The sequence below is a fragment of the Melopsittacus undulatus genome, chromosome 15, assembly GCF_012275295.1.
Source record: "Melopsittacus undulatus isolate bMelUnd1 chromosome 15, bMelUnd1.mat.Z, whole genome shotgun sequence".
NCBI lineage: Eukaryota > Metazoa > Chordata > Aves > Psittaciformes > Psittaculidae > Melopsittacus > Melopsittacus undulatus.
The window spans coordinates 652021-678450 of NC_047541.1; the positions used below are offsets into that span (position 1 = coordinate 652021).

The window sequence follows — 26430 nt, forward strand, 5'->3', positions numbered from 1 at the left end:
CATCAGCATCCAGGCCCTCTAAAGAGGTGTCACAGCTGCTCACTTCTCCCTCTGAGTCACACTGACTGTACATTTTGTCACCAAGCCCAGCTTTGGGTGTCCAAGTGTCCTCCCTCCTGCCTGGACCAGAGAGACCCATCACTCCCACCCCTTTTCCCAGAGATCTCATTGGGATGAAGAGCCCATGCCTGACCCCCAAGGCCACATTTCCAGGCTCTGAAGTTCATTGTGTGTGTCTGGGGCTGCTCTGACCAGACTCCCTAAGCAGGCATCCAGCCCTGCAGCAGCAAGGTTCATCACTGCATCCCCATGCCATCAGCACAGCCAGTCCTGCTCACTGCCTCTGACTGCTCGGGAGATGAGCTCCATTATCCCTTGTAGTGTTGCAGAGTCCAGGAGTGCAGAGCATGCTTGTAACTTGCTCTTCTCATGCTTAAATGGTGGAACTGAGACGTTTGCAGCAGTTTTAGGACAGGAAGAAGTTTTCTCTTTGATTGCTTTTTAATCACAGTAATAACAGTAATGGAGGCAGTGATGGGAAAGAGCTGAGCTCTGTTCCCTGGTAACTCCCATGTGGGGTAAACAAGGAGGATTTACTGGCTTCTCAAGTGAATTGGTAGTATCCTTGCTCTTTGTGAATGACTGTCAGCAATGTCTGGGGAACAAGAGCTGGTATGCGGTACCTGGGAGAAGAAATATGCCAGGCATCCTCCAGAATGTGTATCTGGGGTATATGAATAAACCTTGCCTGCCTCTGTTCTTATCCCAGCAGATTCACATGGGCAATTGCTCTTTTAAGTGGCTGTCAGGGCTACATCTATGCATGTCTGGCCCTGAACCCACATCTTGAGCATCCCACAAGAGATTTGTTCTTTTCTCCAGAGACAAGAGAAGCCATGATACAGGCAAGCAGTGTGAGGTGTGCAGTCGGAGGTCTGGTTCTCCACAAGGGGATATAGGGCCCCAGTGATGCCCATAACCAACCTCCCAGGGAGACTCGGCTCCAGGCTGGGGCAAACCAGCCCCTCAGCCCATCTCCTCTCAGCCTGGTCTTTTCCAAGCTGATTTTGGCCAGCACATGCGTGAGCAAGAGCTTTCCTCAGTGTGAACTGGTGAGGTTTAACTCTGGCAGGGGACAGGACTTGTTAGGGAAGTGGCCTAGCTGGGAATATCTGCAGGGTAGTCTCAAAGGATTATACTACTCATACAGGCATCCATCAGTCTGACCTGCAAGGATGTGGGATGGTTTGACATGACCCTGATTCATCCATAGGGCTCTGAAGAGAAAGCCTCTAGGAAACCAGGTTCTCCAAACCCTTTACTCGCCTAAAGAGCATCTTGAAGGGGCTTAACTTCCCTGAGGCTCTTACAAGCATACAAACACCACAGACAGACCTCATCCCCATTGGTTTTGGTCAGACATGGAGCTTTCTCCTTTATTTCTGCAGTATGTTGCACACGTGAAGGGCCTCACTTACATCAGCGCAGTCGTGTCCTGTCTGAGGAGGTGGAATTCCTCTTGCTTTGCTGATCAAGACAAACACGATAAAAACAGTTCATGCACAATACACCTCGAAGCCGCGCTGTTGGTTCCCTAGCGAGGTACAGTGGGGCTGGAAGGGGGTTCCAGCATCTTCCCAGGCTAACACAAGTGGGGAGCAGCTCCATTCCTATTGCTGGAATGAGCTGGTGTGGAAAGTTGTGTGTATGGTCTCAGTGAGGCCCTTGAAGTGAGGACAGGGAGCAAACAGGCTGCAGGGATGGGGTGGTGGGACAAGGGGACACTCTTCCATTGGAGTGCTGCTCCCAGCTGGCACTGCAATGAGCCTTCTATAGGGCAGGAAAGAAGGGGCGGACTTTAATATCCAGGTTTTGGAAGAGGAGGGGGTAGAAGGTTTTACTGGGACATAAGGGACACAAGTGGTTGTTGGATGCCTGCTCAGGGGCAAAACAAGCAGTGAGATCGGGGGAAGGACTTGTGTTATCCTTTCACACACATACTTAAACCCTACAGTGTATTTCCTAGCAACTCTATCCCGGTTTCCTTTTCCTCACATCCTTCCCTGCCATGCTATCCCCTTCCCCTCTCATCACTTAGGAACAAAATGGTAAGAGCCATTTCAGGTATTCTGGAGCAACCAGCTAAGTTTTGTCCGAGGCATTGCATTAAAAAGCACTATCTTTGCCCAGCAAGAAAGTCATCTTCAGAGGGTGAATAAGTGTGACCTCTCAGCAAGGTATTGCAAGCATGTGGGGGTAGGAAAGGTGGGGGGAAGCCATTCCAAAACCTGCTTGAACAGAGCAAACCATGAAAAGTAGCTGTTAGGGCTTGTTCCTCTGGCAGCTGCTCATCACTGTTTGAGGGCTCTGATCCTGCAATGGGCCATCTGCTCCCAGTGCCTGGCCTAGGGAGTTTTCTACACAGCATGGACCGAACCTCTCAGCTTTGTCCAAGGGGAAGGAGAATAATCTCAGTGAGATCATGGAAAGCTTAACCAGCCCTGGCTGGTTTGCAGGCTGGCTGCTGATGTGGTTTGTCTATCTGGGGGCCAAATACAAAATGCTATCCTGAGCAAAAAGCTATGGTACTAATTCTCATTGCCCATTGCAGAAAACAAAAACAAAACCCAAACCAAGCCCTGAACCACAATGTATTAATCAATTTTGGTTTAGGGGAATCAAAAAAAGCCAACACGAAACGAAAAAGCACCCACCACCTATGGCATCTAATCAATCTTATGTTAGTAGGATGGATTTTCCTTTTTATCCCTTAATTTGAAAAGGTGGCCGGGGGGGTACTTTAATGGGATGGAAAGTCTCTCTGCCCTCCACCAGTAGCTGGCCTTGGGCTGTAGCAGCTCTGACTGGGTCCTGTTGAATGGCTTTTGGAGGGCAGCAAGAGCAGAGCTGAGCTGAGCTGATGAAGGGCTCTGAGGAAGTGTGCTGCCATTGGCATGGGCTGGGGGGAGTGTGCAGGGGTCCTGGGCAGGGGCAGCACTGGACCTGACGCCAGTGAGAGCTGTTTCCCTGTTTCCGAGTGACAGGCTAGAGAAGCAAGGGAAGAGCTCTAGCCTGTCCCAGTGGCTGGCTGGGGCCTCTTCATTCCAGGAAGACCTTTGAGCCCCCCCCCCCAGCGTAGGACCTTCATCAGAACTTAATGGCTATGGTCATATAAACACGCTTAGGACAAGGGGACAACTGGTACAGTAGAGTTGGAGGGGTTGCTACCCAAGCATGCATGCTTCCCAGGAGAAGCAGAGCAGCTCGCTCTGCAGAAGCAAAGGGAAGGGCATTGACAGAGACGGAATAAGGAGGTGACAGCAGAGGATGGGGTTACATTGTTAAGGCCTGCGGAGCTTTCAAGGCGATTAGGTGATTTGGCAAAAGTCCTTGTTTCCTCTAGTAAAGGCTATTCCCTTCTGCACCTTCCCTCTCCCTGGCAGAGATTAGAGCAGTAAGGTTAATATAGTAGCAGGTACATCCATGAAAATCCGCAGCTGAGTCTTCACTCCAAGTGCTGCCAGCTCTTCCCTAAATCTTCAGGAATCAAGGTGCCTCGTTGGAAGTGGCTCCATTGCCTTTGTTGACGTAAAAGGGGCGGTAATGTGACTGTAATGGAGAATTTGGGGCACGTGAGTTTGACCTACCTTCTTTTTCTGACCACCTATTCTTTACCCTCCTAAGTAGCCCAACCATATATAGCTTAACACCTTCAGTCTTTTCTCTTGCAGAGCATCACTGCCTCATTTCACTACTGGAGGTGCTGAAGTGATGAAATGCAAGTGATGCTGCTTTTTGATTTATACACATGCTTTGCATGGACCTCATTCCTGAGCCAAATGAGTCTGTGCATCATATAAAACCTCAGACTATGACTCACGGTTTGATGAGAGGCTTCTTGGAGAAGAGGAATGTCACCTTTATTTTTATGCTTCTGTCCGTGTCTTTTAATTGCTCACTAACCTGAGAACTCTCGGGAGGTTTCACATTTAAAGCCATGCACAGTTATGTGAGTAATCAACTAAATAGAATGGTATTTATTTGTGCCCAAACTCTTGTGCATGGCAATTCTCACACAGTGGTGTATGGTGTATTCATGCCTGCACATGTTGCAGGGCCCAGTACTAAATGCTTATGTAAACAGAAGTGTAAAGGGAGAGACAACGGCAGAGCCTAAAGCAATTGCCATTTGCTATCTCTCTAGTTCTGTTTACTATAGTCTCGAATATCTCTTCTCAACAGGACCTACCCCTGGATTTTCATTCTTATCTGCACCATTACTAATAAGCAAAGTTGTGTTGAACAGCTTAGTGCTGGCTTGGGACGATCACAAAACACAAAAGCCCATTTATTGATTGTGGTACCTGGTTGCACTGTTCAAGGCAAAATCTCTAGCCTGGATGAGAATATGCTTACACTGGTGAAATGGTGTCCAAGGTAATCAGGAACAGCTGTGGTTTTGTGATGTCTTATCTGTCTTAGGTTTGATCCACTGCCCAGATCTTGCTTGCAGGAGGTGGGGAAGACCTCACAGGAGCATTCTGTGCAATGCTCTGGTTAATATTGGGCATGGCAGAAGGCTGGAAGCAAGGGCAGAGCAAACCCAGCCCAACCCATCTTCCTGCTCAGCGCTGACTCCCCACACCTCGTGCTCAATGTTCCTTTTTGTTGAAGCTCTTTTCATTTTATGGCTTTAATTTCCAATATAATTAAGATATGAAAGAAGGAGGCTTCATTTTAAAGGACTCCCTGTGGGTTAAAAAGATATTCCTCCTTAAACAGTATAGTCCTTCCGTGAAAATTCATGTTTACAGACACTTCCGGAGTGTGTATTACTTAAATACATATTTAAGACTCTTTAAAAGGTCGATTATTGGCCCAATAGAGCATAAAAGCTCCTGCAGAGCTCCTGCAGTCCAGAGAATGCATTTCTATTTTGGGACCTTTTTTAATGCTTATATTTATCAAGTCAATTGTTAAGTTCAGGGCTATCTGGTGAATATAGACTATAAAACTAAAATAACCACCACAAGTGTATGCATGAGAGAGAAAGGGAGGAAGAAAAAGCCTGTTGACTTGATGTGGGAGAGGTTACCCAGGCTGTCTCTATGGGGATTAAGGAAAGCATGGGTTGTGTTCATGAAGCACAGCCTGCTGCCCAGGATGCTTGTCACTAGGACCACCCTACTCGGATCCACCAGTGCTATAGAGACTTCACTTCTGTGCCCAGACTTCCCTGTACACCAGCACCATTAGGAAGGACAGGTTGGTATCTAAGATCTGAGCACACACATGATGAAGCAGATGGTTTAGAAAGGCAGTGATCAGAACACAAGACAGAAGACACTACAAATCCTTGCTGTTCCTAGGACATACATCTTGCTGTAGCACAGCCAGAGACTCAAGGCTGGATTTTGTGAAACAGTCTACCCAGGTACATCCCTTTCACAGGCATTCATCTCCTGGTAGAGCCTTGAGAAGTTAGTACAGACTAAAGCTGCAGTAAAGCCACTTTCTAAGTGTTGTCTTTCCTCTGCTTCCTTCCTTCAGTGTGGGAATGTCCTCAATTCTTGACCCTCTGCTTCTTACAAGTCTTATTTCGAGGGAACAGTAAATAATCTTTCACAAATGCAGAATGAGAATTCAGAACATAGGTTTCATCTGTGGAGAGGGGGGCAAAAGCTTGATGATCTCAGTTCAGGTCATGCAAGTTCTTAACGTAGCACAGTGGGAATGGACGTTAGGAAAAACAGATGAACTTCGTGTCTCTGCGGCTATGCATTAACTGCTTGTTAACCTTGTATATTTGAGATTATAAGACCTAAGATATCACTGTTCTCTGCCCCTTATAATGCATTGTTGTCTGTTTTGTGTTAACAGTGCAAAATGAGTGATTTACAGATGTTCTAGTGACTTATGGTCATAGTCTGACCCCTCAGTTTTGGTATTGCATCTGTGCACTGTAGGATGTAACTAGCAAGATACTCTTCTGTTTTTGTCTTTGGTATCACTTTCACAGTCTGTGCTTTCTAGATGCCATGGACCAAGGGAATACGGTATCCCTGCAGGGAGGGAGAGTACTACAGATTGCAGCATGTGTGCTATAGTATTTCTATAGCTTCTAGAAGCCTGGATCAGACTTTAGACCAGGGCAAAGTACTTTCAATATGTCATTTTGAAGTATAGATTATCCCTACGACCTGGAGCTGTGGTGGCAGCAGTGTTAACCTGCATCCCTCTGTGGATGCAGTTAACCACAGGGAAAAAATAATAGAAGCTGTGTCTTGGAGCTTTTACATTCCCATCTCCAAAGAACCCAAGCCCTGGTCTCTTTAAGTCTCAGGTATCCCTAAAGCAGATAGTTGTCTTGCTGAAGCTGCGCACATGCTTTCACACCAAGGGTATATTTCTTACCAAGACAGACTGCTTAGAGGATTTCCATGTCTGTGGTGTCACCTTTGCAGACTGATGTCTCACTATTGAAGGATAAGCTGTGACAACACAAAACAACCTGTTATAGATCAGTCCCTGCCACCATCCCCGTCTCCCCTTGCCAGCGTCAAGATGAGTAGCAGGACTGGAAGTGCCACGTAATTAGTATTGCATTGCTTAACATTGAAATGCAGCCATTTCTGGGGTGGGACAGGACAGCCATCAGACAGTTCTCTATTCCACCACCCAATCAGTTAGGAAGAGGAAGTAAAGAAGGTCTGTCTAATTAGAATGTCTGAGGAGTGCAGAGAGGTGGAATGCAATCAGGCCAGTTAAATTTAGGCCAAGTCCCGAACTAAGCATTCTGACTCTTGCAAAGAACACTATAGGCTATTTAATTACAGCAAAGATCCAAGGCTTGGGTTTCATGTCAGAAATTAATGACAGTCCCTCTGGCAGTGTGATAAGTCCTAACCCCCTCCTACCACAGCAGCTCCATTCTGACTCAAGAATAACACCAGCTCTGCTGAATCACAACCCGTTCCAGCACTATCAGGCAATGGCCTTTCCCCACCATCTCCCATTCACAAGTTAATCAGACCTGGCTCTGCTTGGCCGGTGCTGATGCTCTTGGATTCCACCTCTGGTGCCCTTGAACTAGTGAGTAGTGAAAAGAGGATTATGAGACGGTGGATGGGGGATTCTGGTTCAGATGAAGGAGAACGGGCAGCTACTGCACGTTGTTTTAAAGGTTGTGCTTAGTGGCTATTATTCTTTCAGGATGATAGCTCTTTTAAAACCCTGACCAAGCAAAAGGGGTAAATGCCCACAAGCATCGTTTCCCATTAGATTTCCCTGGTCTCTATGCCTCTAAAATCACCTGAAATTCTCATCTTTACCCATTGCACACAAAATTTAAGACCACTTCAGCTAGATATCACTAGATATAACTTTTTAATGTTTTTTAACACTCTTTAATAAACTCCTGTTACCCTGGCTCAGCAGAGTAAGTTGCTCATGTGAACATGTGTGTGTATCTAAGAGATTGACAGTCAGGACAGGAGATATGGGCTAGGTGCAGGACTGCTCCAGGCCTTCTCTGGGGGAGCAAGAAGAGGATTAAATGTCTTATCACCTAAAAAAGGGCAAGAAGGAAGGGATAAAATACCAAATGCCTAGTACCGGTCTTAGTGAAGAGGCTCCCATCAGACTGTTTGCTGAAGTCACCAGGCGGATTCTGTCCCACCGAGGAGAATTGAAAAGGCAGCTTAGTACCATTGCCGACTGGAAGACAGAAGAGGTTGTGTTATTCCATGGTGTTGTATGCTGTGCTGGGGAAGCCTAAGCATTGCAAAACTCACCCTGTAAAACTACCTTCAACTGGCTTGGGGGAAACGGGAACTAACAGCTTTGTCCCTTTTCTCTTGGTAAGAAAAGGCAGATGAGTGCAGTCAGTTGTGGGGTCCTAGTGTACACAGTGTGCAAGTGTGAATTGATCCCAATGCTCCAGACAGGCAGGGAAGAGCCTTTCTCTTGAGAGACCCAGAGTGCAGGTGTGACTGAAGAGCAGCAGCTCCCTGCTGGCAAACTGCATCTCCAGAGACAGGAGTAACAAGGCAAAACTACGTAACTGCCACAGCTCCCTCGCCTCCAAGCAGTTGAGGCTTTAGTCAAAGCCCATAGAAATTAAAGCAAGGCTTCCCCTCCTGGCCTCGTTGGGGTCAGGTCCCGGCTGCCAGAATGGATCTGAGAACAGGGATGATGAGAGGGAAACAGCCCTGCCTGTGGCGTGAAAAGCAGGAACAAGTTAGGTGTGGTTGTGAGTCACCAGAGCTCCCCCAGGTAGAGTGGCCACGGATGCTTGTAGGCTGCCTCTGAATGAAAGGCAAGGCAGGACCCTCTGACCACGAACAAAGCAAAGAAAGAAAATACAGGCAAGGAAAGGAAGGTGGGAATCTGGGAAGAAAAGGCATGACTCACTGCTGCTGGGGTTCTTGATACACTAGCTCAAAGCATCCCTTCATCACCATGCTGGATGCAGAACAGACAGTCAACATTGGGCAGGCTCTTATAAGCTAAGTAAAAGGCATATGCTTGAGGGAGAAGAGCTGCCCTGTGCTTCTGAGACAGGCTGTGGGTACTTGGAGTCCATCACATCCTCCACTGGCTGCTTTGGATGATGCTGGCACTCCTGTTGATTGCACTTGGTTAAGAATCTCAGGATCTTTACAGGTTGGTATCTGTATTTTCCATCTTCTTTCACTGTATGAACAGTGAGGACAAGGATGCCTTTCCCTCCTGTATACGTTGGATTTAGATCAGTGAGATCCTGGGTTTGGGTCTATGCAGACAGTGCTGATAACCCAGCTAAGAGATGGATCTGTGAGGCAGTGATTGACATGTGACAGGACAGCTGAGAGGGGAAGCAGAGGTTTGGTTAGGCAGCTAGAAAGCTGTGGCACGGGGGGTTAGATCCTTTCACACTGAAGTCGGAATTACCCGTACCAAGTGTTTCCTCAGTCGCTTGGAAGGAGGAAAATTCCCATGATCGTGGGTTGAAACTGGCTGTAAAACAAGAGCATCCAGTTCAGCAGTTGGCTCCTGATGAGCTGGCTCAAAGGCCTGTGCCTGGCACTGCTCTATGAGACAGTCCCCACCAATCTGGAAGCAGCCCCAAACCAGAAATCTGGGTCCATGGAGGAGAGAAAAGCCTGGTCTTCTTTCCTCTGGGTTCTAGGGGTGATGGAGAGCTTCATTTAGAGAACAAAGCACTCGAGCTGCCACGGAGCTGCCTTTAGCTGCATTAAATTGCCAGCTCGGGTTTGTCTACTCAACACGACTCTTCCGCAGAGTCATGCAGGCAGAGACTTGGGTTTGAAGCTCAAAGAGACACAAGAGAGGAAGGTTTCTTGCTCCAGCACACATTGTCTCCACCACTCTAGGGTTTCACTAATGCATCATACTGTGATGGAGACTGGTGTGGTTGTACCCCGTTAGTGAGACCCTGGACTCCCAGGAGAGTGAAGAGGGGAGTACTCGGAGCTCTTATGCTGCCATCCTGTGGCCTGTTTCCTATTTAAGCAGCGCTTCTGTTTAAGCAGTTGGCTCTCCCTGCGCCCGAGTCCCTTCTACTCTTCATTCAAAGCCTTCCAAAGGCACAAGGTGATCTTTCCAACCTCCTCCTGGCACTGGCCAAGCTCTTTGCCACGTCAGGAGAAGAAAGCTCAGTGGAGAGCACAGAAAGGAGTGCTGAGCAATGGAACAGATTGTTCCTCTATCTTTTAGGCAGCATTTGAAACCTTATATGCCTCCCCTCTGCCTCAATAGGACACTCTGCAAGCAGATGCTCTGTGACACTGTTTTTAGTGACGAGGGCAGTAGAAGTCTCCTTGAATTTAAGCAGGGCTTAAAAAACCTATAGGTTCAGCTCAAATCCAAGCAGTTTCTTAGTGTGGGCCCCTGTGGTTAGCACAGAGCACAGCTTGGGTAGCCTTCCTCAATGCAGCCAACAGACTTGCCACTGTGGCTTCAGGCAGGATTTGCAGTGATCCAACCTAGCGAGAAAAAGGGTGTGTTACAAAGCTATCGTGAAATATTCAAGGATATTGTGTATTGTGCAATGCAAAGGGTGGTCCTCTGTGTTTTAAAATCCTGTTTCATGGAATTCCTTAGAACAGATGCAATGGGAGGCACTGCTGGACTTCCACATGACACATAGTGCACAGAAATCTCTAGAGAGTTAAATGATTATGGGTACATCGCATTATTCATCAGATAATCCTTTGCTAGCCAGCATGCAAGCTAAATGGGTCATGTCTCCTGTTTGCCTACTGATTCATTCCATTCCCAAGCACCCCATCAGTGTGGTTTCAACAGCTGGCTCCTCTCTATCATGCCTGAGTCCTCATCCTGGCAAGAGAACCCCATTTTAGCAGAGATTGTGCTTAGGTTTTATTTTTGATGAAGTGACTTTGTTGGTAGAAAGCACAGACTGAGGAGTTTTGGAAGGCAACGTGTCTGTGCCCTAAGGAAAAGGTAGATGTGCGCAGGTAGAAGTCCTCCCCAGTATGTGTATACTCAGAAACCCATTGCAGGACCAGTGGCCCACTGAACTGCAAGCTGCTGTACAGCCCTCACAATACTCTCTAGCTGACTGCACCCAGCAAGTGCTCTTCAGTAAAGAGCATTAAATAAGATACCCTCTATCTAGCAGTCCCTGTTTATCCCTCCTTTCTCTAGGCACATCCCTTAGGAGGTTGGGATGCTGGATCCCAGCTGGGAGCCAGTAAGCCCTTATTCCCAGGTCTTAGCAATTAATTACCCAGAGAGGAGAAGAGGGAAGTCCCTGCTCTGATCTGGAGCAGTGAGCAGCTAGGCTATGCCATGCAGTGGCACTGTCACAGATTAGTTTTCCTTTTGCCATGTCGGGTTTCACACACGTGGGAGCAGTGATGGCAAAGTAGCATTGTCTGCTGTGTTCCTCCCATCATACCCTGCCTCACTCTTCTACTGCATGATGGGCTATTTCCACCTGAACCTGAGTTTGGGTGGAGATGGGTTCAGACCAGGCAATTTTAGATCTAACTTACCACCATCCCTTAAGGTTGAAAACAGTTTTGGATGCATGGCTGAGTCTGTGGTCTCTCCCGAGCATCTGCAGCTCCACTTAGCAGAACATGTGTTTTCCTGACAGCACGGGGCTTGTAAAGCTCTGAAGCAGCTGGGGCAGCACAGCAGCTATAACCATCCGGGCAGTGTTTGGAGACAGGCTCCATGCAAAACAAACCCACCATTGGCAAAATGCCCCCTGCAGCTTCTGATGAGGAGCCTGCTCCTAACCTGGGGAGCCTGCAGGAACTAGTCCAGCTGATGCTCAACTGGGAATGCTGCCTCTGCTTCCAAAGGACATCCTCATCCCCATGGCGCCAGGCAGGGCTGCCCGAGAGCTGCCAGGCGTGGGCTGGGAACAGCAGAGAAGGGCAAAGTGGAAAATACAGACAAAGGGCTCAGTGTTGGGATCTGGGTTATCCCCATGGAACCCTAACAACAGAGCAGGCAACGCTGCACTCCAAATGTGCCTTCAGGGGAGTGCCAGTGCTGATTGCTGGCATATCCCTTCGCACTGCCCACCAGCTGGCTTTGCAGAACAGCAGCTGTAAACACCTGGCAAATCCAGGTCTAGAGACCAGAGGAAATTTGGTTGCTTGTTTTGTGCTACCCTTTCTGGTTTTCTGTTTCTAAAGGCATTGCCTTGCTTAGGCTTTTAGCACTCACTGCTTCTCACTGTGCAGGAAGCCAGGCCACCATTAGGGTGCCATACCTTTGGGAGACAGGAACATGGAAAATCTCTTCAAGTTGTCAGGCTGGTTCCACTCATAGTTATTCATCATGTACCGGTGGTCACCTGGAGAAGCAGAGGAGGGCATGAGCTGGAGGCGGCTGGTGAGTGATGTTGATATAGGGATGGGAATAGGGGGAAAGGGATAACAGATTGGAATTGCTTCTTCAAGTGCTGCAGGAGAGACGGTTCTGCTCTTTGAAAACAAGTTTATCTGTTGTTTCTTAATACCTCTGTGGGGCTATTTGGCTGGGAGGTAAAGCAGTGCTGTAGCTGCCCAGAGGTCCAGCCTGGGATGAAGGAGAAAGCTCCCTCAGAGACATAGAACAGCTGAAGCATTTGGCCATTCAGTAGATATGCTATCTCCTGAAAATCCATAGAGAGGTTGGAGTGTGAGGCATTTCCCTACCAAAACACTGCTGTGTGGCTAAAACTGTATCCCACTTCAAAAGCAGTGGTTTGGCTTCTTTTATGTGTTTAACCTGTGCATAGTGCTGGCTTCCAACCAGCAGATCTTGAACTGCAAGTGCTACAAAGCTCAAGAAAATCAGTGTTGGGACAGCTCAGTTGGTTTCTTCAGTTTTTAAAGCAAAATGCTAAAACTGAATTGCAAACAGCTCCAACTTCCTGGGCTCTCAGACAAGGATGCTTGCTTCAGGCTTCACGCAAAGTAGATGAAACCTACCCTTTTCCCAGGTATTACACAGCCTGGTTTTGGTTTCCTGACACTGACCCACAGGAGCTGGTGCTCTATCAGTAGAGATGCTCATAAAAATACTTTCTTTTAAGGCCTCAAATGTTCTATAAACCTATTATTCTCTGCGAGGGGGTGAATTTGTTTCCCGTGTTTCAATAGTTCCATTCTTTGCTTCTTAAGTCATTGAACAAACTTTTATATTATTTCTCCCATTTATCTTTGTGTTATTTAAAATCTCTGGATGTTCTCTGATTATTTTCCTCCTTGCCACACTACTAAGTAGGTACCTGTTATGACAACTAAAAGAAAGTGGATTCCCTTTGGAGTCTGCTATTAAGCTGGTTTCATTCCATTAATACAATATTTCTTCCTGGGAAGTTTTTCACACTGGAAGATCAAGCCAGTTGCAAATGAATTTGTTGCAGTGACTCAGGGGGAGTCTGAGCTAATTAAATCCATTAAGTAATTGTGGAGTTATTTCCTTGCAGTCACCAGATGCAGAGTGCTGTCCTCTTTCAAGTCTAACTGTGGGTTGAAAAACGGAGAGCTCTGAAGCTTCTGAGACTCACCTTAAGTAACATTCCCCAGCTGAGTGGATAGCATTGTTCATCTCATTAGGCAGACTCCAAGCTGTGTCCATTAAAATCCCTGGTAAAGTTGCTCTAAGTGCCCACCTTTCTGGTTAATTGTTGTCCCACTCATATTTTGCCACTTGAATCCCACAGATTGCAAGTACCATTGAGGACTTCTGACATCAGTAGTATGGAAGGGGCACAGATTAAAAATGATCAAGTAGTCAGTTTTTATCCAGAACCACTGGGACTGAACATACTCTTGTTGGGTTGTACAAATAGCCAAGTCAAATGTATTTGCTTCGGGATTGGCAAAAAGAGAGTGTTGAGAATCCAACAAGGTCTGTGGTAGTGTTAAATGTTGGAAGACAAGTAATGTTCAGTTTCTGGTGCTACTTGAAGGGTAGGCAGAGTTAAAAAGTCCAACTCTAGCTATGTATCACGAGCACTTTGAACTAAAAAGTTCAGTTCTCCTGACCAGAAGAATCTGCTCCATCTAATTCATGTCTAATGGAGACTGACGGCACTAGATAAACATTAATGAACTGTTTGCAGTGCAGGCTCCTTGGGGCCAGGGGCTTACTCTTTCTCTCCTTAATGTAGGGAGGCAGCAGGCTGTCACTTGATGAATACTAGTGATTCTCATTACAGATCTAAATGTATTCTGGTCCCATGCCACCTTCAGTCTTACTGCTCTAGATTGTGAATGCAGGCAGGCTGATTCACAAAACCCAGGCTCTGAAAAGCATTGCCATGTTGACCAGTAACTGAACCCATGTTGTTCTGACTGCTGTGCATCTCTTCAACAGGCTGCTTTTTGTCTGGGGTTTTGTTTTAGAGGGTTTTTTGGTTGTTTCTTCTCTTCCTCCCTTCTCATATCATCTTGTAATGTGAATTTGTCTTTTCTGGAAGGAAGTCGGAGTGATTTACATGGCTGTTGCCCAGGAAAAAGGTGGTGCATTAATACAGCAGGAATTGGTACTGTGCATTTGCATGAAACAACAGTGATCTTGCAGGTTTGCAGCAGAGTTCCTTAGCTGCTTGTATTGCATGAAGTGGCCTTGAGATTATCCCTGCATCTTTTTGAGTCACACATCCTCCTGAACAGCAGGGTGTAATTTATCTTCATGTAACCTATCCAGCTTCTTGACCTTTATTGTTCTGATATCTAGGTTCCACAACTGTTAATAGATTATATCCTTATAGCAGCCTGGTGGGATAACTATTAATTCCAATCCCTATTATTCTTAGTTCAGGAGGTCATCCTTTGGGAATAATTAACCTGCCCAAGGTTACAAAAGCTTTTTGTGGGAGAGTTAGGGAGTGAAACTCGGCTGTGGAATCCCATTCTAGTTCCCTGTCCTCCTAAAACGGTGTGTAAGCTTGATGCAAGACAAGTCCTCTCTGCAGAACTAATTGGGAGACGTGGAAAGTAAGACTTAGAAGACTCCATGCAGTGCTGTGGTACTAACCAGTTACAGGTAGTGTTTATCCCAATTTCCCTAGGTCTTTGCTTACTTTCTGCTCTGTGCAAGAACACTGATAACACTTCATCTTTGACTGGGGCTTTGCCAAGGGAGGGAGGGAAGGGGTAGATCTCAGATACTCTACCATTCTCCATGTGGTTCCTCTCTATGAAGTTGCGGCCAAGGTCTGCCTTGCAGATCTTCTCCACGTGCCTCATGCAGACATTTAGGAGGTCATCTCTGAGGAGTCCCATAGATGGGCTCATGCTCTCCCCTTCGAGCAGCACACTGTATGTTGGAAGAGATGGAGGGGGGACATAATTCCGCATCAAAGCCCCAAACTCCTGCCAAAAAGAAGGGAAGAGAGGTTACCGAGGAACATAAAGAGATAGAGGTTAGATCCTAGGAACTGGCTAACGTTAGGCTCCAAACAGCATGAAGTGCAAAGGAGAACAGTGAAGTTGGAGGGGGCAGACACATGTTCTGCCTGTGAGCTACAAAAAGACCAGGAGCTGGCATGTGGAAGTTCATTCTTCACCTACCAGAGCAGAGACAGCTTTGAATATCAGGGTAGGTTCCTGCCATAAATGTGCATTGGACTGTGGAGGTTAATGCATCTTACACCAGCTTGGGATTTGTCTTTGGGACAAATACTGTCTTCATGGAACAAAAACGAAACTGAGATCTTGGTTACCTGCAGGAAGAGCACAGAGTCACTGATCTGGTGGATCTGCTCCCTGTTCTCCTTGTCTTCCCGCAGAAGCTTTGCCCTCTCTTCCAGCTCATCCACGATTTCTTTCACGTTCTCTGATGCAGTCTTTTCCCTCTGATCCAGGGCAGCCTTCACTTCATCCCTCTGCCTCTCCAGGTCACGGATCAGCTCTTTGAAATGCTGGTCCACTGTTGCTTTCTCATTGGTGGTGTAGTTCTGCAGGAAGGGTCAGAGACAGGAGGCAGCAGGAAAGAGGCAGGAGAAATAACATGTTAAACTTCTCAGAGAGTCATCTAACAGAGGGAAGCAGAGTAGGGGTGGATATGTCCAAGCATTCCCAGCATTAAACTGTGATGATGGAGACTCTGGGTATGTAAGTCTTAGCACCAGAGACATGCTAAGAGAAGTAATACTTGTTCTTGCAATAATTGTGTGTATGTAATCTAAAGGGCACCCTGTCTTCCTGATTATAAGAGCGTATACTACAATTCCTGAATTGCACTCTTTAGTGGTATTTAAAACCACTGTTTAACTTTCTAAATCATGGTTCTGGCTCCTCAAGAATCTGAGGACCAAATTCCCACCATTTCCAAGGATGAAAGGTGCTAAAACACATCTTGCAAACCTCACCTATAGGTCCCTCTGAGGTATTCCTCAGAAAGACTGTGAATGTAACTCTATTCAGAGTTAAAATTTCTAGGTCAGGTTCCCAATAATAATAACAGTAATAATAGTAATCATAGTCATAATCGTAATAATAGTAATAAAGCAGACGAAAAGCAGAACTGGCAAGACAATGTACGTGTACCACATAAAAGGGAGAAGAATGGCTCTGCCTATTAATGTTATGCAGATTTTTTGGGGTGTCTTCAAATTGTGTTTTCACTGCTCTACTCAGTTAGGGTATAAATGACAAAAATAACACCACGACTATAGTCTAACCCTTAGCGCAATGAAGGAATTATAATAGAGCCCTGTATCTGTATGGAAATGAGCTGTTCCACCATAAATCAGGTGTTTGCTGGTGTGACTGCATCTTTTCTTGTTGCCTTATCTCTGTTTGGGCAATCCAGAACCCTTCTGGAGTTTGTTTGTGTGTGAGGTCTAGCAGGAAAGAAAGCAGCAGCACACCTTTGTTTCCGAATCAGCCTGGCTACCAGTGATAGAAGAACTGTAAGGGACCGAAAGCAGGGAGGTGCCATGGATCGTTTTGTAACAAGGCTGTGCTGCCTCTTCTTGATCTCCTGCAGGGTATGTTGCAACGGTAATTTAGTAGGAGCTGTTGTTTCCAAGACTTGGCACGAGTGAGTTTTGGAGAGTGATGAGAGAGAGTAGGGATAAGGGATGGAGGGAATAAGAGCTGGCTATGTCAGAGAGGGATGTGAGAGAGTGGGAAAGAAAGTGACAAGTACAGGAAAAAGAGAGGAGGGAACTGAAACAAATATCCCATACGCACCTTGATGCGGTCTCTCTCCTTCTGCCACTTATCGATTTCATCTTCTACCTCAATGATCTTCAGCTGCAGTTGCTCTTTCTGCAGTGAAAGCTCAGCCTGTGAGGAGAGGAGAGTCTCATGAACTGAGGCTGAGGGTGGCCTACTTCAAAGGTGCTCTGTGCTCCCACTTATGCATTTGGCCCTGAACAACAACAGCTGGGAGGTACAGGTTCCTGGCACTGCTTGAAATGGAGATCATGTGCTGACACTGGACAGGATCCCAGAGCTTCTCACTGGGTCAAGACATTCAGCTCCCTCAGCAAAGACAGCAGCAGAAGCACCCACCTACTAGGCTACCGTCATGGTGCCGCTTTTAATCACATTAGAGTCATTAGCTGGAGGGGGAAGAGGCCTGTTTCAAAATTCAGCTGTGTATGCAGTGAAGGGCCCATCCCAGGGCGTGCCTCTGCAGCAATAACAGTCTTCATGTAATTACGGAATGACGTTTGACGAGTGTTGCAACAAGAGGACGATGCCTCGGGCAGGAATTCTGTTTAGACAGGATTGTGGATTAATTTGCTCTGAATTGAGAGCTTTCATGTGATGATGAAGCTGGGGAATGCTTGGAAAAAGTAAAAAACAGAGAGGGAGGAGGTGTAGTCAACCATTGCTTGGCTTAGATCAGCAACTTCACTGGGATTCATTTGCATTTCATTTTGCACTGGCATCCCAGAGAAGCTCAGACCAGACAATTGCATGCAAGGCAGTTCATGGAACTGGAGCCCATGGAGGGCTGGGCAGCTGTGCACTGATGTAACTTGCCTGGTGGGGTGCATGCTGTGTCTCTGGACATTACCAAGCAGGAGCTGGCTGTTTGGTAATGCCTTGTGCCGTTAACTCTGGGCAACCCCTCCCTCGGTCATTCATATTCACCACGTCCCTGCCCAACAGATCATGACAAAGCCTTTGTTTACGCATTTCAAGACCTTTCTGTGTTTCATGTGTGTACAGGTTGGTCACAGCACAACTGTAACTACAGGCAATCTGGCAATGGAGCTTATCCCAAGAGCTGTTTAGGAACTACGCAGTTTGCAGGAATTACCTGTACTCCACGACTGCGCTGTGTCGCATTGGGAAAGTTCTGAAAACCTGCTGTTCATGTGGGATCCTTTGGCAAATGGTTGTATTACCCTAAAGCACTTACATTTAGGTCAACAGTTAGAGGAAAGGGAGATAGGGATGGATAAATCCACTCCTGCAGCAAGTAACACAGTGGGGTCTCCCTGTTGTTAAAACACAAGTGGTACTTCCCACTGCTTTGCTGCCATCCAAGAAGATAGCACAGCATGAAAACCTGGGGCTTTCCTTGTGATCATGGTTTCCCTTGGGGTGGGAGTTTTCAGGCTTTCAGTTCTCCATTCAAGGAGCAGAAAACAGCATCACACGATGAAGAAAAGCATGCAACAAGCTGTCAAACAGCTCAGAACAAGGAAATCAGCCCATCAAGGCTCTTGTCCTGATGCCAGTCACCATAGTGTCTGAACGTCCTCTTAAGCTTGAATCATGCACAGCTGCATCAGAGAGCCATTGACTTTAGCTGTTCCAATTTAGGAAATTCTCTATTTATAGAGGGAAAACAATCTGATAGTTGTTGTATTGACTGATAAAACAAAAGAAAGGGGGGAACAAAAAAGGCAAATGTACTCAAAGGTATCTCAGTGCCAGAAGCGCTGCATCCTCACATTGCCATTGTAATTGTCCTTGTTTGTTGAGAGTTAGGAGAGCACTGGCCCTCTAAATGCTATCCATACACCCTGACAGCCTTCAACAGTCAAGTAAGTACCATAATGAGCTGAAGCTTGTATTCTACAGGGGTTCAGAGAAGATGGCATTAACTGTTAGCAAAGTAAAAAGCACATCTCCTGGGCAATGGGAGGTCTTCATTCCTCCTCATCCCTAAATATCAGGACATTCTTATTACAAGAATATGAGTGAAATCATACAGAGGAGGATGGGAGGGATTTTTCTGGGACACTCTCAAACACAGGGATTTGAAAGGAAAGGTAACTGGATAAAGAATCAGGTGGTGGATGGAAAGATGTCAACAGCAATATCATTGTTACATGGTTACAGTACTTTTTAATTAAGATGGGTATCAAAGGAGTTTTGTAAACTATTACTTGCTCAAAGGTGATCCTAATTCCTAACAGCTTGTTGCAGTTATAATATCCCTTCACCCAGAAAGGTGGTTTGGGTGCCTCTGGGATGGGATGTAACAACTATTTAAGAGCAGACCCACACTACCATTTAGAGTGAGAATTGTGATTTGCAAGTGGAAATTACAGAGATAGTTCCAATAGCCAGAATGCAAATATCACAGTCATCCAGGTTCAGCATGGGTTAAAATGCCCATAATGAGGGCAAAAGGAAACACTAGCACAGACACCAGCAAGGTGCACAGTAGTACAAACATTTAAACTAGTCTAAGCATGGAAAATATGTTAAAAAGAGGCTCAGGGAGGCTGTGGAATAGTGCAGGAACTGGTGATGTGGGTACAAGGAGGCTTATTCAGTAGGAGTGCTCTAGAGATGGACCACAGTGTAGGGGGTTAAGTGAAAGTGATGTTTTTAAGGCCTTGATCAGTCTGGGACTGGCTGAAAGACTGCTTTGGCTGTCCATGCCCATCCTGTGCTACTTTTACAGTAGGCTGGCTATGGGTACCAGGAATTGTCAACTTCTTCACTTGATTCCCTATCAAGAAACTTCTCTCTCAGCTGGCTTCATATTTCTTAGATTTTCCAGGGTCAGGAACTCCTGATCCCCTTAAGTGATAGACCACTCAGAACAAATCCATTGGGTGAGACCTGGCATTCAGAAGGGCCTTGTGGAAGACAATATAGCACCTCCACCCACTGTAAGGGGAGTCCCTACAGTGTAGAAGTAATAACAGCGAAGAAGCTGTAGGAAATAAAGGTTTATACCATTTGGTTTGACTATGGCAAACTGGCACTGAGAGTCTTTGAGCTAAGAGAGGATCCTCTGTAAGAGTCTTGGTTACTTAGGACAGTCAAGAGGCCTAAGTGAAAGTTCAGAGTGTACATCCACAGCTGAACCCAGCCCTTGTGCTGTAAAGGACCTAGAGATGTGAGATTATGAGTCTTGCATCATGATGTGACTCATTTTTGCAAGGCAGCTATACAAGCATCATCATGTCTTAATGCTCTGGGAACCCAGGCCTTGAATCAGGGAACACCCCTGTGTCACCAACCTGGGAGAGCTATGCTAATTACCTGACAGCAACAACCAAATGCAATAATGAAGCTAGAGAAGTGCTTAAACCAGTTACCCTAATACAGGCCTTGTATTAGAAATTACACACTGAGAAGTCAGCAAGTTGTTTGGGATGTTATTTCTGCTGCTTTTGCCACTGCAGTTTTCTGTCTCAGCTTTTGTTAAGCAGAGGTGGGTGTCAGTGGGCTACAATCTCTGTCGACTCTGCCAGCATCCCATATTAATGCCACTAAGTCACCACAGGAAGAGAGGCCAGGAAAGGCTCTCTGCTTTGCACAGGTTGAAGAGAATTCCTTAATGACAAACTGGTGGGTTTCCCCTGTGTTCTGCCCTCATTGCAGAGGCACTAACGCACAATGCAGGCAAGCAGGCAAATCAGTTGGCAGCAGGTCAGCTTCCCCAGCCTTCCAGCTAGGAAGAGCATCCTGCAGGTAACTTGCACCATCTCTGTGGAAAGGGCTTCTATTTTAAGCTGTGTCCACAGAGCAGCCACAACTTGTGTAGATAAGGTCTCACGGCCACATCGTGCCCTAACCTTGCATCAGTGAGAAGGGCCAACACACTCTTGTTTGCTTTCTGTTCAGACAGTGAAAGCAATACAGAGAGGGCTCAGATGGGAATCCCTCTGGATGCATGTCTGTGGATGGTGGACTCCAAAGCCCAGTTCAGCCTCTGTGAAGTCTCCCCTTTTAGAAGTGGCTTTGTTGAAAGGAGGAACACCCAGGTCCCATTTCTGCACAGCAGTTCTCTGCTGCCTCTTTAAACCTGCTGTGCAATGTGATCTTTGCTTTAAAGGTAAAGAATTAAAGAAGAGAATCAAACTGCTTTTCACTACAACTGACCTGACATGCTGAGTACTGAGGCTGGTGCTGGATAGTAACGACAGGCTATTTACAGCTCTGTGACTGGTAGGCATAGGTGAAGTTGTTTCATTTTGATCATAGGCCTGTAAAACAGGTTTTGAATGAAGAATCCCCTTTCAAAATGAAGGATGCTGTCCAAAAGGGGGCTCTGGTTCTGCTGATAAATCAAGCTGGCCAGAGGGTTTTATTTGGGTGTACAAGCTGCTATTGACAGTTTCCACTTTTCAGCTGTGTGTGGTTATTACCCAGCCTCACAGCCTTTTTCTTGGCTGTTTCTTGTGTTAATTCTGGTGGGGTGTTCCTTTTCTTCTAAGCTGTGGCAGGCAACTAATGCAAAGTGGCTCTGGGGAAGGAATTAAAGGTTTGCTGGGTACAAAATGCAAACACCATTGTGTGGAAGATCAGGAAACAGACTCTGAATTCCCTTCCAAGTTGTCTCTGTCTGACTCCCTGTGCCTTTCACTCTTGTCAGCACACCAGGAAAAGGGGATGAGTGCCCCTTACCCCAGGCTCCTGAGAAGTGGAATATGCTGCTGTGTTCTCCCTCTGTCTCACAGACAAATATCAGTCTTTCCACTGCTTGCCTAAATGCTCTAACTAGTAGGTGTCTGTTTACTGGCTTGTTTGCATTCCTTTTCTCTTAAGCTGTACTGTCTGTCTGCACTGTGGAGCAAGCAGAGTTACCTAATTTTACACAAGGATCTTAAACTATCCCTTGCTTTCCCAACCCTGAACTGAAGCACCTTTCTTCCCTACAGGCCCTATAGCAAAGGCAGACCTCATGAGACAGACTGTAACCTGCATTAATTCCGCCATATGAAAGGAACAGATCTGCCTAAACCAAGCATATTACACCTTAGTATGTGACAGTTTTGTGCTGAGCACCCAGATTGACAATCAGGCTTAAGTGCATCACAACACACACACATACGTTCCCCCACACCAAGTTCTGCTGGAATCCTTTCCAGGTTTGGAGTTGCAGTTCAGCCAAGGACTGGGAAACCTTTGCAGATAAACCAATTGTTCCTTGACATCCCACACTGTGTGAAAGGGCCTGTGTGTTTTGGTCACCAGCCAGTGGTATAGCTAGTGAATTTGGAGGTACTAAAGCTACCCTAGAGATGCTTGGATGCAGGCTGTAAAAGTGGGTCAAGGATGGGGATGACCTAATGTGGGGGTTTTGCTCATTCTTTCCACAGAGGCCAGCAGCACCAACCATACTTTGCCACTCTCCCAATTTGTGGTCACAACCTGGTTCAGCTGATTTGCAAGACTGGAAAAGAATAGGTTGGAACAAAAGGAACTTGGAAATGTTCATTCCTCTTTCTGGTTCCTGCTAAGGCTCCACCTAGGGTGAATAAATCGGGGCTACAAACAAACATTTGCAAGCAGCAGCCATCCTGCTAATTGTTTTTGTCTGAGTGAATAGTCAAGTTCCAACACGATCAAAACTCGTTGTCAGGAGAAACTTGCACATGTGTATGATTCATGTTGATAAAGCCCAAAATCCTTTAGGCTTAGCAGCAGCAGAAACAGCAAAGGACAGCACCGGAGCTAAAGCACAGAGCTAACAAGAATGGCATAAGGATTTGGAGAAAGAAATCAAACATCATTTAAATCTTAGATAAAGTCTCCTGTGCCCAGCCTCTTTAAGAGCAAGGTGTTCTAGGTCCATCCAACCACAGGGAGAAGGCTGTGACTAGCTCTGGCTCCTCAGGGAGCAGCTGTTAGCTTCTTTTCAATGGAAACAGCTAAGAGGAATTGGCCGACCTGGCAGACACCAGACACAGCTTTATGAGAGTCAGCATATGCTATGTTGAGAGCCGACATCAAAAACATCACAATAAGCAATTATGAAACAAACAGCAGGCTAGCGAGCCCTGCAGGAATTTCTTTATGAAAGACTGGTTGGGACATGGAAGAAATGTTGTCTGGTTTCAGTAAGCCTGCAAGTTGGAGGTGACATTGCAAGAAAAGACAAAAGATGTGCACAGGAAGGCAGAGGGAAGCTCTATATAAGGTGTTATTTCAGCCTTATGAGATACATCTTCCTCCCACCTTAGAAGGAGCTAAACACTTCTTCCAAGTTAAGGATAACTCCGGAATTTCTAGTAGCGGGCACTTTTATTTGCCTGTTCACCACATCAGAGCACTGGCTTGGGCTGTGCCTAAGAGTAGGGTTTAGCAGATGCCCTTCCAGTTTCTGCCATGGACTGGCTGTGTGACTCTAGGCAAATTGGTTTACATTAGCATTTCATGGGGCTCCTTTCTGTAATCTCTCTGGTCCTGTCTGCTTAGAAGGTTTTTAAGCATGCTCTCACTATGGGGATGTACAGCACCAAACATGGTGAGACCCTGATCTTTACTACATCTAGTGGACTAATCATATGTCCACCCAGAAATCAAACAGCGTGAGACTTGAAGCAAACAAAGGTGGAAGGCTTTTGGTTAGTGAGCACTGCTCCACACACCAGCCTCATCTCCTTTGGTATCCATCTTCTAAACCTATTTTAGTAACACATCAGGGGAAATTACAGAGTTTTGTCTTTGCACCAGGCATTTTTCTTCATCTAAGCTTCAAAATACTCTTCCCATAGGCATGCTTGACACTCATAACAGAAGAGAGAAACAAACACCCGTCATCTCACGCTAAGTATCTGAGATGGCAATTTCCAATAGTAACCTAGCAGCCATTAGTAATGTTAGCATCCACCCATCCAATTACCTGCATTCTGGAGGTCCTGAACTTGAGCAGTACCAACATTTCTGGCTGTGCGGATCACCACAGAAACCTTGGCACGTTCGGCTTTGATTCAGCTTCTGCTGAAATCAGTCCTGCAACCAGGGGTAGAAGCCAGGTTCTCCACCCCGTCAGTCCAGTGCTATGCTGCTGTAACCAGCCATTAGAACAATGACCCATGGCAGCAGAGCCCAGGCAATATCCATTCTCCAGTAAACACTTCCCATCCACCACCCTTGCATCCCAGAATTACATTGCAGACATGATTTGAGGATAGACCCGAAAGCAAAAGCTGTGGTGTAATAGTAAGGTGTATTAGAAAGACTGATGGGAATGTGCAATAAAAAGAACATTACCTCTTTTCCTGCTTTCTCAATCTCCACTGTCACTGTGCTGTGGTTCTTGTGCTCTTGGAACATGCAGAGGTAGCAGATGCACATCTGGTCTGTCTGACAGAACAGCTCCATGGTCTTCCCATGCACAGGGCATTTTCTCGCTTCAAAGTCCCTGATGGGGTCCAGGAGCTGGTGGTCCCGGAAAGCTGCTCCCTCCAGATGGGGCTTGAGGTGCAGCTCACAGAAGGAAGCCTGGCACACCAAGCAGGACTTCACGGCCTTTTGCTTGTTATCAATGCAGGAATCGCACAGAACATCCTCAAGCTTCACCCTTGGCCGTGAGCCGGCTGCTCTGTCAGGCTTGTTGAAGGGGGGTCTTCTCAGGTCGCCTGTCTCTACCAGAGGAAGGGAAGTTTTCTTCAGGTCCCCCATCTGCCCCCCAGAGAACAATGACTTCCTCCCTTCCCCTTCATTAGGCAGGAAGCTCTTTTTGGAATCCAAATTGAAGAGGGACTTCCTGAGATCGCCTTTCTCTGCAAAGGAGAGGGGTGGTCTCCTCATCTCCCCTATCTGTCCACTGGCATATTGCATCTTCTTGGAATCTGCCGAATCCATGCTGAAGTAGGTTGATCTCTTCTCGTCAGATGACTCCACAAACTGAATGATGGGCCTCTTCCAGTCACTCCCGGAGAAAAGGGAGCTCTTGATTTGCCCTGTCTCCAAAGATGCACTGCCAGTGCCTTTCAGAGCTTCCTTCTCGCCTCCACTAGAGCTTGTGTTCTTCTTCGCTTCTTCTTCCTTTTTGGGGGCAGATGGACTCTTCACATCCTCTGGCTTCCCAGTGGTACCATTCGTCCTTGCTGCGTTCCCCGTTTCCATCGTCTGAACAGGGCGAATGAGCTTCACCACTTAATCTATCCTCCAGTTCCTGCCTCTCAGCCCAACGTGGGTATGTCTGCCCAGTCGTTGTCTCAGCTGGGAATGACGATAGAATGCTGGAAAGTTTCTGCCCAAGTGACGCACCTGGAGCTCCAGCAGGGAGGAGGAGAACGCCTGGATTATGTTGGGGAGACGCAGGGAGAAAGAAAGAAGTTAGCAGGGATCAGAAGCTACAGCTGTGCAGTTAATTATACAAGGCAGTCCACACCCAGGAACATTCTTGTCTAACCAGGTTTGGGAGGAAGGGCTGTTTATATACATAGAAATGTGTTGGGTTCTTTAAAAATCGTTTTCATTAAGATGCAGCAACCAGTTGGACGGCTTGTTTCAAAAATAAGTTTGCTCCTTGTTGCCAGGAGCTGAGGTTTCCTCCTCGCAGAGATGGGCAGGGTCGGGAGACCATGAGATGCAGAAGATGGGTTTGTTAACTGGGTCATACCCATGCACAGGAGTAATTATGGCTGTAATTAAAATGAACGCCTAGAATAAAGCATTCTTAAACTCGATTCCCCTGAGGGCTTACTGCATTCAGGAGGACAGGGAGGGGAAACATAGGGATAATATTGGGTTTAAAAGACCCTATTACCTTTATTTCTATTTTGATGTTGGGTTTGTGCAAGGTCTGTCCATTCAGACCTAGAAATAACCCAACCATGTAGCAGGAGAACACAGCCTGACCTGAACTTAAAATGGGCTAGTCCTGTTTTTCCCACAGGCCATGTAATCTCCACTAATGTGACTAGTAGAATAAAACCCCCATTCCCTATTTCACTGTATGCTGAGGTAAGGGTTCAGGTGTATCTGATGTAGCTCTTCCTATAAATGTCTATTGAACTGAGACATACCTGTAATGTACTTGGAAGAAGAAATATTTTATAGCTAAACAGGCTGTTTCTTGCAAGACAAAAGAACTGGGAAGGGGCTTTAAAAATAGATTTGTCTCCAGTAGTTGTATTCCTGGGAAATGTTCAACTTGTTGGAATCACAGAAGATTTCAGAAGAAAAGGCTCCTTACAAGCACTGTGAATTCCATCGTCTTTAAAAGAGGGAGGTTGATCTTCCACTCGTATCGTATCAATTTAGCATAGAGTATGTTCTGAATTTCAGAGAGATTGCTCTGAGATTAATGCCCTGGCTGTAAATTAACCATGCCTAAGATTTGTGCTTAATCTAATTGTCACAGAATGCAATGGTGGTGTTGCTGGAGAATGTGATTTTTCGGCTTTAATAACGTCTCCTTAGAAACCTGTAACAAAAGCCTGGCTGGAAGTGTCTGAAGTAATGGAGTTAAAAAGCCAGGTTTACATTTAGCACCTCTTTTTGAGGTGCGGAGGAAATAGAGGTGCAACCCAAACCAAGAACAGCATACATTTTGGATCTGATACGAGGATGAGATAGCCAGGAAGCGCCTGTCTAACAGATCTTGTTTCTAAGGGCTTTGTGCAAAAAGAGATAAGGAAAGAGAAAACATCCTTCTCTTCAACAGAAATGTGCTTGGGGCCCCTTGCTCATAGATCCCGTCCCTCTTACAGCCTGTATGTCATTATAGCTCTCTATATATGAGAAATGATTGAGAATACGGTGTTTTTTTGGATAGTAGTTGTTGGAA

General features: G+C 46.3%; 1 protein-coding gene across 9 annotated transcripts; it reads right to left on the minus strand.

The window, feature by feature from the left end:
• Window positions 1-1405: 1405 nt before the first annotated feature.
• Window positions 1406-25018, minus strand: TRIM29 (tripartite motif containing 29). Of its 9 annotated transcripts, none has more exons than XM_031043320.2 (9): window positions 23904-25017; window positions 16674-16769; window positions 15200-15433; window positions 14651-14849; window positions 11753-11836; window positions 8938-8997; window positions 7615-7716; window positions 6415-6491; window positions 1406-1527 (listed from the first exon to the last, which is right to left on the minus strand). In XM_031043320.2, exons 1-9 carry the CDS (start codon window positions 24759-24761, stop codon window positions 1480-1482), a joined length of 1758 nt encoding a protein of 585 aa, XP_030899180.2. In that variant the 5' UTR covers window positions 24762-25017; the 3' UTR covers window positions 1406-1479. The 9 variants fall into 9 exon arrangements, with proteins under 9 accessions (XP_030899180.2, XP_005142695.2, XP_030899185.2 ...); XM_005142638.3 differs by having other exon boundaries at window positions 1406-3609; window positions 23904-25015; XM_031043325.2 differs by lacking the exon at window positions 7615-7716 and having other exon boundaries at window positions 23904-25018.
• Between the last annotated feature and the right edge of the window lie 1412 nt (window positions 25019-26430).

Excerpts from the sequence above, each read along its gene's own strand:
- TRIM29 (XM_005142638.3), bottom strand. The coding sequence starts at position 24,761 with ATGGAAACGGGGAACGCAGCAAGGACGAATGGTACCACTGGGAAGCCA. Across the intron at positions 8,998-11,752 it reads CATGTTCCTGTCTCCCAAAG|CCAGTTTCAACCCACGATCA; the intron begins GTATGGCACCCT and ends CTTGTTTTACAG. Across the intron at positions 3,610-6,414 it reads CCTCTAAGCAGTCTGTCTTG|TCACATTACCGCCCCTTTTA; the intron begins GTAAGAAATATA and ends TCTCCATTACAG.